The 11,124-nt window shown below is 54.0% G+C and overlaps 1 protein-coding gene across 1 annotated transcript; it reads left to right on the top strand.

The window, feature by feature from the left end:
• Window positions 1-3,542: 3,542 nt before the first annotated feature.
• PEX10 (peroxisomal biogenesis factor 10) lies at window positions 3,543-9,450 on the top strand. The gene is made up of 6 exons (XM_007945433.1): window positions 3,543-3,654; window positions 5,280-5,360; window positions 6,111-6,493; window positions 7,876-8,051; window positions 8,122-8,257; window positions 9,382-9,450. Exons 1-6 carry the CDS (start codon window positions 3,543-3,545, stop codon window positions 9,448-9,450), a joined length of 957 nt encoding a protein of 318 aa, XP_007943624.1.
• The last annotated feature ends 1,674 nt before the right edge of the window (window positions 9,451-11,124 follow it).

Genomic DNA, 11,124 nt, shown 5'->3' with positions numbered 1-11,124 from the left:
CATGAGGAACCTGTATATAGACCAGGAGGCTGTCATTTGAACAGAACAAGGGGACACTGCATGGTTTAAAATCAAGAAGGGAGTGTGTCAGGGTTGTATCCTTTCACCATATTTATTCAAAGTGTATGCTGAGCAAATAATCTAAGAAGCTGGACTATAGGAAGAAGAACGTGGCATCAGGGTTGGAGGACGGATCATTAACAACCTGTGATACACTGACAACACAACTTTGCTAGCTGAAAGTGAGGATGACTTGAAGCAGTTACTGATAAAGATTGAAGAATACAGTCTGCAGTATGGATTACAGCTCAATATAAAGAAAACAAAAATCCTCACAACTGGACCTATAAGCAGCATCACAATAAATGGAGAGAAGATTGAAGTTGTCAAAGAATTCACATTGCTTTGTTCTACAATCAACGCCAAAGGAAGCAGCAGTCAGGCCATCAGACGACATACAGCACTGGACAAATTGGCTGCAAAGGACCTCTTTCAAGTGCTGAAGAGCAAAGATGTCTCCTTGAGGACTAAGGTGTGCCTGACACAAGCCATGGTATTTTTCATTGCATCATATGCATGTGAGAGTTGGACAATGTATAAGGAAGACCGAAGAAGAGTTGATGCTTTTGAGTTGTGGTGCTGGCGAAGAATGCTGCAAGTACCATGGACTGCTAAAAGAACTAACAGATCTGTCCTGGAGGAAGTGTAGCCAGAATGCTCCTTGGAAGTGAGAATGGCTAGACTTTGTCTCACCTACTTTGGTCATATTGTCAGAAGGGACCATTCACTGGAGAAGGATGTCATGATTGGTAAGGTGGAGGATCAATGAAAGAGGGGAAGGCCCTCAACGAGATGAATTGAAACAGTGGCTGCAGCGATGGGCTCAAGTATAGCAAGGATCATGGAGCTGATGCAGGACCAGGCGGTGTTTTGTTCTGCTGTGGATGGGGTCTCTATGAGTCAGAGATGACTTGACGGCACCTAACAACAACAACAACAAAGTAGAGGGTCAGCATAAAAGGGGAAGACCCTCAATGAGATGGATTGACACAGTGGCCGCAACAACGGGCTCAAACATGGCAAGGACTGTGAGGCTGGCGCAGGACCAGGCAGGGTTTTGTTCTGTTGTACATGGGGTCGCTATGAGTTGGAGCCGACTGACAGTGCCTAACAACAACCAATCATGTAATCCCACATATGTTATCCACTCATCCTTGCTAAATCCCTGCTTTTGGATATCCTGCCTTTGACTCCCTTGATTGTCTTTCAGCCAATCATGATTTTGTGACTTTCAGTTCCTGCTTGAAATATACAAAACTGTGTTCTTCTTCATTGTCCATTGGAGCGGGCATCTTCACTCTGTGAATGTGGATGTCTTCCCAGTTCAGATCATCTCTGTCCCTCAGTAAATTTCTTTTGCTTTCACTTAACCAGACTCTGTGATGTTGTTCTATGACAGTGTCTCCATATGGCCATGCCTGGCCTCTGGCCAAACCCAATCCATCCTCCCCACTGGAACAAAGGGCAGTTTCTGTCCCCAGGAAATACCCAGAGCCCCGTGGGAGACCAAGTTCCAAAGGGTCATGAGGGCTTCTTATCAAGGAGGGACCTGTGGGACCATCAGGTCATTCCCTGTTATGGATTGAATTACGTCCCCAAAAAAACTTAAGTGGAAATCCTAATTCCTATACCTATGAATGTGACCCTGTTTGGAAAGAGGGGTTTTCTTTTGTAGGATAATGAGGTCACACCAGAGTAGGATAGGTTCTAAACCCAATTCCTTCTGAGTGGTGACTGAGTGGAACAGAAGAGACACAGGGAGAAGACAGACACCATATCTACAACCTGTGTACAAACCAAGGAATGCTCAGGGCTACTAACAAGGAGGGACTTCCCCTAGAGCTATGCTGATTCAGATTGCTACCTTCCAAAACAGTGAGACAATAACTTCTTGTTCTTTAAAGCCACCCACTTGTGGTATTTTTGTTAAAGCAGTACTTGGAGCCTAAGATAAACCCTTTCTCTCTAAGGGGGGCTGTGTCAGAAGAACGAGGCCAGAATCCAGGCTGCTGCTGAGCTCTGAGCCTGTCCCCTCACACTGGGCTCTCGGCCAGTGGCTGAGCCCCTGGAGATGAGGTCAGAGGGGCAGCAAGGAACTTCAGCCCACCCTGCCCCACACCTCCTCTGGGGTGCCTGTGACCTCTCCACCCTCTTTCCCTTTCCCTCCTGCAGTCCCCTGTGGCTACCCTACTAGCCGCCCATGGCCAGGCACTCCTGGACTCCTCCCCAGACATCTGAAGCATCTAGCCAGGCACTCAGCAACAGCCACTGCTGAGTCTGGGCTTCTTCTTACTCAACAGGATCTCATCTCTGTCCACCGGAGCCCTTCAGGGCCTCTGTGAGTTCCTCAGTCACTCAACAAACATCACCGAACCTCTACCAAGTGCCAGACGCTGTCCTCGGCTCTGGTTCAGTACAGAGCACACAGCCACTAACTGGAGCTGGGGTTCTAACCCAGGGAGCATGGTCTTGAGTCCAGAGGGTGTAGAGCCGGGAGCAAGGCGAGCTCATAGAGCTATTAAGGTGATGTGGAACCAGAGGAGGTCTCTGGACTTACAGCCTCAGGGCTGCCGCAGTCCTGCTATTGCCTCCTGTCTCTGTCTGGCTCAGTGTCACCTGGTAGTAGCTGAGAGTTTGCCCTTCATGCTCCACTCACAACCACGTGGTCGGATCAGCTTTCATGATCCAGGGATCTTAACTGTCCTCCCCCACATTTAGAAGAAACCCGGTCCCCAGTTTGCCCCAGCCTCCAGACACTCCTCCTTGCTGGCCTCCCGACATCTTGGGGCCCTGGCCCTGCCTCCTTTCCCACTCTGGCCCCATCACCAACGGATGCCACTGAAAGGACAGGCCAGGGGCTCCATGGGGTCCTTACATCTCAAAACAGAGCACAGAGTGAGACCGACGACCAGGTCAGGCTGCCAACGCTAGAATCTAGGCTCCCAGCTTGCTGATGTTGGACAAGCAACGGAAACGCTCTGTGCCTCAGTTTCCTCGTCCACAAAACGGAGCAATGCTTCGACTTCTCAGCATTGTTACCAGAGTGAAATGAGCTAAGCAAGCGAAGGACTGCGCGCATCAATCCGCAGGGCTCTCAAACCAAGCTAGGTTGCTCGTGTCCGGCGCTCCGGGATCTGGTCCCGTTCATGGCCCTCCCTTCCCCGCCCACAGTCTCGCCCTCCACGCTACCTCGAACCAGAGCCTGCACCGTCAAGCTTGTACCGCGTGTAAGAGCACACAACCCAACTTTAATTCCGCCCACAATCCGACGGTCGTCCCGCCCTTAGCCCCGCCCTGCCTTTTCGCACCACCCTCTTCAGTCGCGTCAATATGCCGTGACCCGGTCCCCGCCCTGCCCGTCGTGACGCAAAACTTCTGCGCCGCGCGCCGAAACAGCAGAGTGTCTCGCCATCAGCCCCCGCCCACTGGTGAGGAGGGTGGCTGCCGTCGTTTCGGATATTGGGGCCTTGTGACCCGGAGCTATGGCCGGGGCCGCAGCCAGCCCTCCAGAGGTGGTCCGCGCCGCGCAGAAGGACGACTATTACCGCGGCGGGCTGCGAAGCGCAGCCAGCGGCGCCTTGCACAGCTTGGCGGGTGAGGGCAGACGGCTGCGCTGAGACCCTGCTTCTGGGCCTCTCGGGTTGCCCCGGCTCCGCCTTGCTGCGGTGGTTCCTGCCTTGCCTGTAGGAACTTGTTAAATTAAGTGTCTAAATGCCTCATCGTAGCCCAGGAAGTGTTGTTGCCTGTGTGGCAGCGTCGCTGTTACTTTCGCAGTTGTTACCCCGTTGGTCCGCGGTATGGGGAACGGCACTTGGTTGTGGCAGGCCGGTCACTTTGCCCATCCGCGAGCCCTGTCTGGGCCAGACCCAGGAGCCAGGGTCTCACCTTTCACCTCTGCCCCCGCCCCGGGTCAGCTCCCTAGGATGACCTCAGCGGGAAGTGCACGCAGGGATTGCCCAGGACAGTAGTGGATAAAGAAGTGGACGCAGTCTTTGCACATGGGGGGCAGGGGGCATCACTTTATAGGGAAGCCTGTTTTCATGGAGTCCCAGCGTCGGAGTCGGGGTGAGAGTCTTCCTGGCAACAGAAAAAGAGCCACAGGCGGGAAGACTGCTGCTGGTCAAGTTTCAGGGCCTTTGTGTAGCAGCTGAAGGGTGGAGGCCGGGGATGCTCAGTAGGGTCCTGAATGCCAGGCTGGTGGTCGCCAGCAGGTTTTGCGTGGGAGGGTCACACAACCAAAACAATTGTTAGACTGCGTATTTATTTTACAAACATTTAACACTTAACTTGCACAGCCATTTTTGTGGTTGGGAGCTCTGGTGGCACAGTGCTTAAAACATTTAGCTGCTAACCAAAACGTCAGTGGTTTGGACACACCAGCCCCTTCGCAGAAGAGAGATGAGACAGCCTGCTTCTGTACAGACCCTCTGGGTCAGTTCTTTGTCCTATAGAGTTGCTGTGTGTCAGAATTGACTCAGTGGCAGTAGGTTGTTTGTTTAGCACTTACTTGTCCTTGGTGTTTTATATGAACATAAACCCATTTAATCCTCAAATCAACTCACTGAGGTCAGACTTATTATTTCCTATTTACCAATTGCTGTCGAGTTGATCCTGCCTCATGGCAACCTCGTGTATCAAGGGTAGAACTCTGCTGTATAGTGTTTTCAGTAGTCATGTCATTTCAGAAGTGGGTCAACAGGCCTTTCTTCACAAGTGCCTCTGGGTAGAGTTGAACTTCCAGCCTTTTAGTTAGCAGCTGAGCACTTAACCATTTGCACCATCCAGGGGAAAATTGAGGTTCTGGAGAGAGTAAGTTGTTTAAAGTTGCACAACTTGGGGGTTTGAGGGCTGGGTTGTACCTGCTGGTCTCAAGGGCTGTGCTCTCCATGAGAGCAGTGGGTTGTCTTTTCACATGGCTCTTCAGGGCAGTCCTAGCAAGGGAGGTAGCTTCAGATGGGGAGATGCCCAGAAGATACTCTCAGTGGCTCAGGCCTCAGATGAGGCTGAGGCAGGTAGAGACCAAAAGCAGAAGAGATCGACGTACCAGCAGGAGGCCAGTGGGAGGGTGAGGGTGTGGCTCAGGGCACCTCAGAGCCCAGGGCAGAGCTAAGCCTTACTGGGCCTGGCAGCTGCAGATTTGTTTTGACGGGGGGAATGGTCCTCAATCCTTAGACCCTCCCATATACCTTAGTGATTGCCTTGTCTGGTTCTTCCCTCAGGTGCAAGGAAGTGGCTGGAATGGAGGAAAGAGATTGAGCTGCTCTCTAACCTAGCCTATTTTAGCCTCACCACCCTGGCAGGTAGGCCCCTGTGGGACCTTGGAGTGAAGGGCTTTGGGTGGGTGAGTGGCACAGGGGATGCCAGGCAGAGGGGTGTGAGGACAGCAAGGTCCTGCAGAATTTGGGGTCTGGGGCCAAGACTCACAGTTGTCTTCTAGTGAGAGAGCTGGTGGGCGAGGCCTCAGTGTTGTAAGCTCCCACTCAGCCTTCACCACAGGCCACCATGCCTCTAACCTGCCCTGTCCTCCACACGCGGCCTCCAGTGAGTCCTGCTGTCAGGGGCTCACACTGTGGGTGGGAGATGGACGATAAGCAGTAAGGGACACCATTGCATGGAGTCCTAGAAGCACTGAGTGCTCTAGAGAAGAGAACACAGGGTGCAGTTGGCTGTGTCTTTTGGAAGAGCACCTTCCAATCGGCAAACACCAGTTAGGAGGCCTGAGAGACGTGTCCTCACGTCAAGGACCATCAAGGTAGCACTATGGCTGCGGGGAGTGAAGGGAAAGTGCGAGGAGAGGCCTGGGGCAGGGGCTTTGTGGGGACTTGGCTGTTCTGGGAGAAGTGGGCACCGTGGCCCGACAGGCATGAGATATGGCCGACTGCTAATCAAGATGAGACTGAGGAAAGACGTGAAGGCAGGGCAGTCCGTAGGGAAGCATCGAGTTAGAAATGGTGCTAAAGCAGAACCCAGAGACAGCAGCAAGGGGATGGGTGGGGAGTGATCCAACTTGTGGGACTGCCTGGTCCTTCATGAAGTGTCCGCCCCTCCAGGCTACCAGACCCTTGGAGAGGAGTATGTGGGCCTAGTCCAGGTGGACCCGTCCCGACGCCGGGTACCCTCGTGGCTCCGCCGCAGTGTGCTCATCGTGCTGCACACCGGCCTGCCCTATGTGCTGGACAAGGCACTGCTCCACCTGGAGCATGAGCTACAGGCTGATGGCAGCATGGGGTCAGGTGCACGCAGCCGGGCAGGCATGCGACTCTGGGTGCACCGGCACATAGCCCGCCTCAGTGAGCCGCAGCGGAAGGCACTCCTGCAGGCACTGCACGTCTTCTCGTGGGGCCTCACCTGCCTACGGCGGCTGCATATCGCCTGGTTCTACATCAGCGGTGCCTTCTACCACTTGGCCAAGAGGCTCACAGACATCACTTATGTAAGTACAGCCTGGCTACCTGTGACCCTGCCACTCAGCTTTGGCTCATTTTTGTGGTGCTGGCTCTCCGGACCCGGGTGGTCAGCCCCATAACTATACAGCACTCACTCCACTTCAAGCTGGAGTCAGCCCTCTGCTTAGGAAAGAGTCTGGTTTGGTTATAGTTTGCTAAAAGACATAAGAAGCCCGATTTCTGCATGGTGGAGCAGATGTTCTCCCTGCAGCCAGCATGGCTATCCTCTGTCAGTGCCATTATGTGCCCTGGGGAAGCCCTGGGCCCTGCCTTCCCAAGGGACCCCTGCACACAAGCCAGGGATGGTTCATTCACAGCTCAGGGTCGGGGTGGCAGCAAGCAGCTTGTCCTGGGTCACCCAGACAGTGCTGGAGTACAGCCTTGAGCCCAGGCCCAGCCATACCCACTGCCTTCCCCACTGTTCTGCCCTGGCCATGCCTATGTCCAGCTTCCTGCACCAGAACTGGCACCAGTCTCAGGATTAGGTGTCAGTGGATGTCTTCCTGAAGGTCCATATAAAGTGCCACAGGATGTCTCCACAATGCCAGCATCATCCTGGTCCTCCTGCCCTGCACCCATTTCTCATCTGTCCCTCCCCCAGCCCTGCTGCCTTGTCCTTGTTCTTCATAATGGCTTCCTTTCGCACTCACTAGGAGACAGCCCTGGGAGACCCAGGGTCACATGCATCACTGGCTCTAAGGCCGGAAACCGAGGGTCCCTGAGGACCATGTGCTAAAATGGGACATCTGTCTCACAAGTTACCAGCAGCTTGGCTGAGTTGGGCTTTGACAGAGCACCTCTCCACACTTCTGGGTGTACATTCCCAGGCTGCTTTGCCTCTTCGTCAACTCACCCTCTGACGTTGGGGTTGCCAAGGGGCAGTCCCTGGACACCACTTCCAAACACTTGCTCCCTGGCAGCCAGCTGGCTTCTGGCCCTGTCACCTTCCACACTGGTGCCCCAAGTGTCTGTCTCTGACCCTCCTCCTGCTGAGCACCAAAACCCACATGACCTCAAGGGGCCCAAGTACTTCTCTGTGTGGCCCTCCCTGTAGTGTTAGCAGCTTCTCTACAACAGTGGAGAGCCCATTGCTGCTCACACCACATCACTCCCCCAGCACAGTCATACCTGGCCATGTGTGGGGGCTGTCTCCCCTCTCCCTACCCCACATATGTGGCCTTCTATACTTGATGGCAGCCCCAGCCTCCTGCAGGGGTGTTTCTGGGAGCCCACACCCAGCTGCAGGGGAGGACTGCCTGGGAGGTGCTGGGTGCCAGCGGGGGCTGGATGGTCATCAAGTGGATATGGAGGCTGGATGTGCAGAAGCCCCACCCTCCAGCAGTCCTGACAGGCCACCCATCTTGTGCAGCTCCGTACCCACCACCCACCTGGAGATGAGCTCAGGGCTCGTGCCACCTATAAGGTGCTGGGGGCCATCTCCCTGCTACATCTAGTGCTCTCCATTGGGGTCCAGCTGTACAGCTTCAAGCAGAGGCAGCGGGCAAGGAAGGAGTGGAGGCTGCACCGTCGCCTGTCATGCCGCAGGTATGTGGCTGGTGGGGGGCAGAGTGGACTGAGGACGGTGGTTCTCACTTCCACTCTGCCTCGCCCCTAGGAGCCATGTGGAGGAGCGAACTACTGCCAAAGGCCCCCTGTGTACACTGTGCCTGGAGGAGCGCCGGCACACAACGGTCACACCCTGTGGGCACCTCTTCTGCTGGGAGTGCATCACTGAATGGTGCAACACCAAGGTGGGCACGGCAGGCACAGGGCAGAATGAGTTCCTGGAGCCTGCCTCTGAACCCCCATGACACAGAGGGGTGGGGATCTTTCCAAAGCTCCCAGGGAGTCAGATGGGGGGCCACAGTTGGCATTCTCAAGTTGCACATGGAGGCTCTGTTGAAGAGAAGCTGCTGCAGCAGCTGGCACAGCCGTTTCCACCCCTGGAAGGTGAGTGGTGGATGGAGAGAGCCCGGTGACCACACACCAGTTCTGCACCCCTAGCCTCATGCCACCTTTGTGTTCTTGTTGCCCACGAAGGGCTCTGCATCTCAGTGCACCTGAGTGCCCAAGGCACCTCTCAGGCTTAGAGGGATGGCATCCTGGGCATGACGACCCCGGCAAAGAACGTATGCATTCACTCTCTGAGTCCCTCAGAGGCTGTTTACAGGGTTCTGCTGGGCATGACAGGTCGTGAGACCTGTGTAGTCTGCACAGAATAAAACCTGTTTGTCTACCTCCTACAGGCAGAACAGACTGTTGTACTAATAGAACAATCTAGAAATAAGGGGCCAGATCATCTAGCTCAGTTAGAACCTGGAGCTCCCGGTTGCAGCACAGCCAGCTCAGGTCCCACATAAGCACATCTGGGGGCCTAGGGGCAGTCAGGTGGGCACAAAACCGGGGGATGGGACACCTGCAGCAGGGATCAGGTCTGAAGACCAGAGGCCGCTCAGGACCTGCCTCTGCCCATGTCCACCTTGTGTTTGTGTGTGTGCGTGCCTGTATAACCTTTGTCCTCACACATCTGAGGCAGCAAAGATTAGGACCTGCTCCTCACACCCATCACCCTGACTCCACCTGGGCTAAAGCCTTTGCATTTGAGGCTGCTGGAAAAATGCCTGGAGCTGTTTTGTCTTAAATGGAAGAAAGCAGAGATGTCTGTTGACTAGTTAGGGCAGGGCCTCCTTAGACCCAGAAAAGCCAGGGCATCAGGAGAGAAGTGGGGGAGTGCTGGTCTTTGGAATGAAGCATGTTTCCTGGGTTGGCTGGGCCCCAGGTATGGAAAGGATGGCAGGGAGATGCCATGCACTCCCTCCCTGTGGCAGGGGGTGGGCTGAGCTGGCCACCCAGTGCAGTCCCTTTTCTTTTGCAGACGGAGTGCCCTCTCTGCAGGGAGAAGTTCCCACCCCAGAAGCTGGTTTACTTGCGGCACTACCGCTAGTCCCACCTGGAGGCACCCAGATGGAATTTGACATCATCAGTGTCGAGAGAGAAAAACATGCCCTCACGATCAACTTTACTCACAGAAATGATGAAACTCTATCTTTACACAAGACTGTGCAGCAAAGCTCAGGTGCTGCAAAGTAGAGATTGGCTGGAGGCTACAGACCAGGTACACAGGGCAGTGTTAGGTGCACAGGCTCTGCTTGCTAGACCCCGGGGCTGAGAGAATCCAGCAAGGTGAGAATGAGAGGACACCCCCACCCCTTCAGTTTTAACACAATTTAAAGACAATTCTTCAAGAATTTCACTTATTTGGATGAAGTTTTAGGTTTCCTTCCCTTCCTCACCTCTCCAGTTGAGAATTAATTTCAAGAATCAGGCCAGAACAAAAATGTATTCACTTATGAGATGATTCCAGTAGCAGGCTCACATTGGTGGCTGTGAACTGTAAGTACACAGAATGTAGTAACCCGCTTTAGACAGCACGTGGGTAGCAGGTCAGCCCCAAACCAGCATCTCCTCCAGCCTGGACAGGGGCCGGGCAGCAGGAGCCCATGTGCCCGGGACCTGGTGTATAGTTAAGCACAAGCAGGAGGAAAGCAGGGTCACTATGTTTCCACATTGCAACGCTGGCACACACCTCACTGTCAGCAGACAGGCTTGCATCTGGCTGGGTGTAATGTGGGGTCTCCTCCTGCACACCACCCAGTGGGCTCACAGCTGAGCTTGATAGGCCATGGCTCCTACTCAGTGCTGGCATAGCCAGCTTGAGGTTGGTGTTTTCTTAATACCTAACCAAGATTGCTAATCAGGTTGGCAGTTCAAACCCACCAATGGCTGCACGAAATGAAGATGGGGCAGTCTACTTCCGTAAAGATTTACCTCTTTGGGAACCCAATGGTGGTCACTGAGTTGGCATCGACTTGATGGCAGTGAGTTTGAGTTTAGTTTAACCAACTACTCACCCTCACCCCACCTGGATGCTCCGAGGACTGAGAAGTGGCTTCATGAACCAATACTATCAGAGGCCCCGGGAAGCAAGGCAGCTCCACCCGTCTCCATGGCAGAGCAGCACTTCTAAACCCCATGCTACATGCCTTTTTGATTTCTATTTTTCAGGTTTTTCAAACTGTTTAACTTGGGCCAGAGATGGGACCTAGCCATCCAGAGGAAACTAGTTCCATGGAAAAGTGGCACATGAAGAACATGGGGTGTAATGGGGAGGTCTTCAAAAAGCATGCAGTGTAACAATGCCCGTCAGCCCTCATCCAGACCTAATGTCCTGCTGGCCAGGTCACCAGGCCAGGAGCCCAGCCAGCAGTACCACTTGAGGGCGAGTGGCACCAGCCAGTCTTCATTTCTGTTGGGTAGGACACAGCTGTTCAGGAACAGAAATAACCCATGTTCCTAGGTTAATAAAGGCCAGTGTGCCAGAGATGGGCCACGATTAGCAGCAACCATAGTGAGCAGCACTTTCCAAAGGGCAGGTCTGTCGGAAGAGTCTAGAGGGCTGCTTTCCACTGCTACGGAAGGCTGATCTGTTGCCTGTTCAAGTCCACACCGACGCTCTGACCAAGAGCACGCTCTCCATGTGAGGGCAGTTACTGGGAGAATTGTGGCGAACAAAGTACTTCTAGACTATTCTGAAAACAAAAGCGCCCCAGTGTGAGCA

The sequence above is a fragment of the Orycteropus afer genome, unplaced genomic scaffold, assembly GCF_000298275.1.
Source record: "Orycteropus afer afer isolate SDZICR_OR568_19922 unplaced genomic scaffold, OryAfe1.0 scaffold00136, whole genome shotgun sequence".
In the NCBI taxonomy this organism is placed as follows: domain Eukaryota; kingdom Metazoa; phylum Chordata; class Mammalia; order Tubulidentata; family Orycteropodidae; genus Orycteropus; species Orycteropus afer.
Note: the sequence above shows the minus strand (reverse complement) of the source record. Positions and strands in the feature narration are given on the sequence as shown.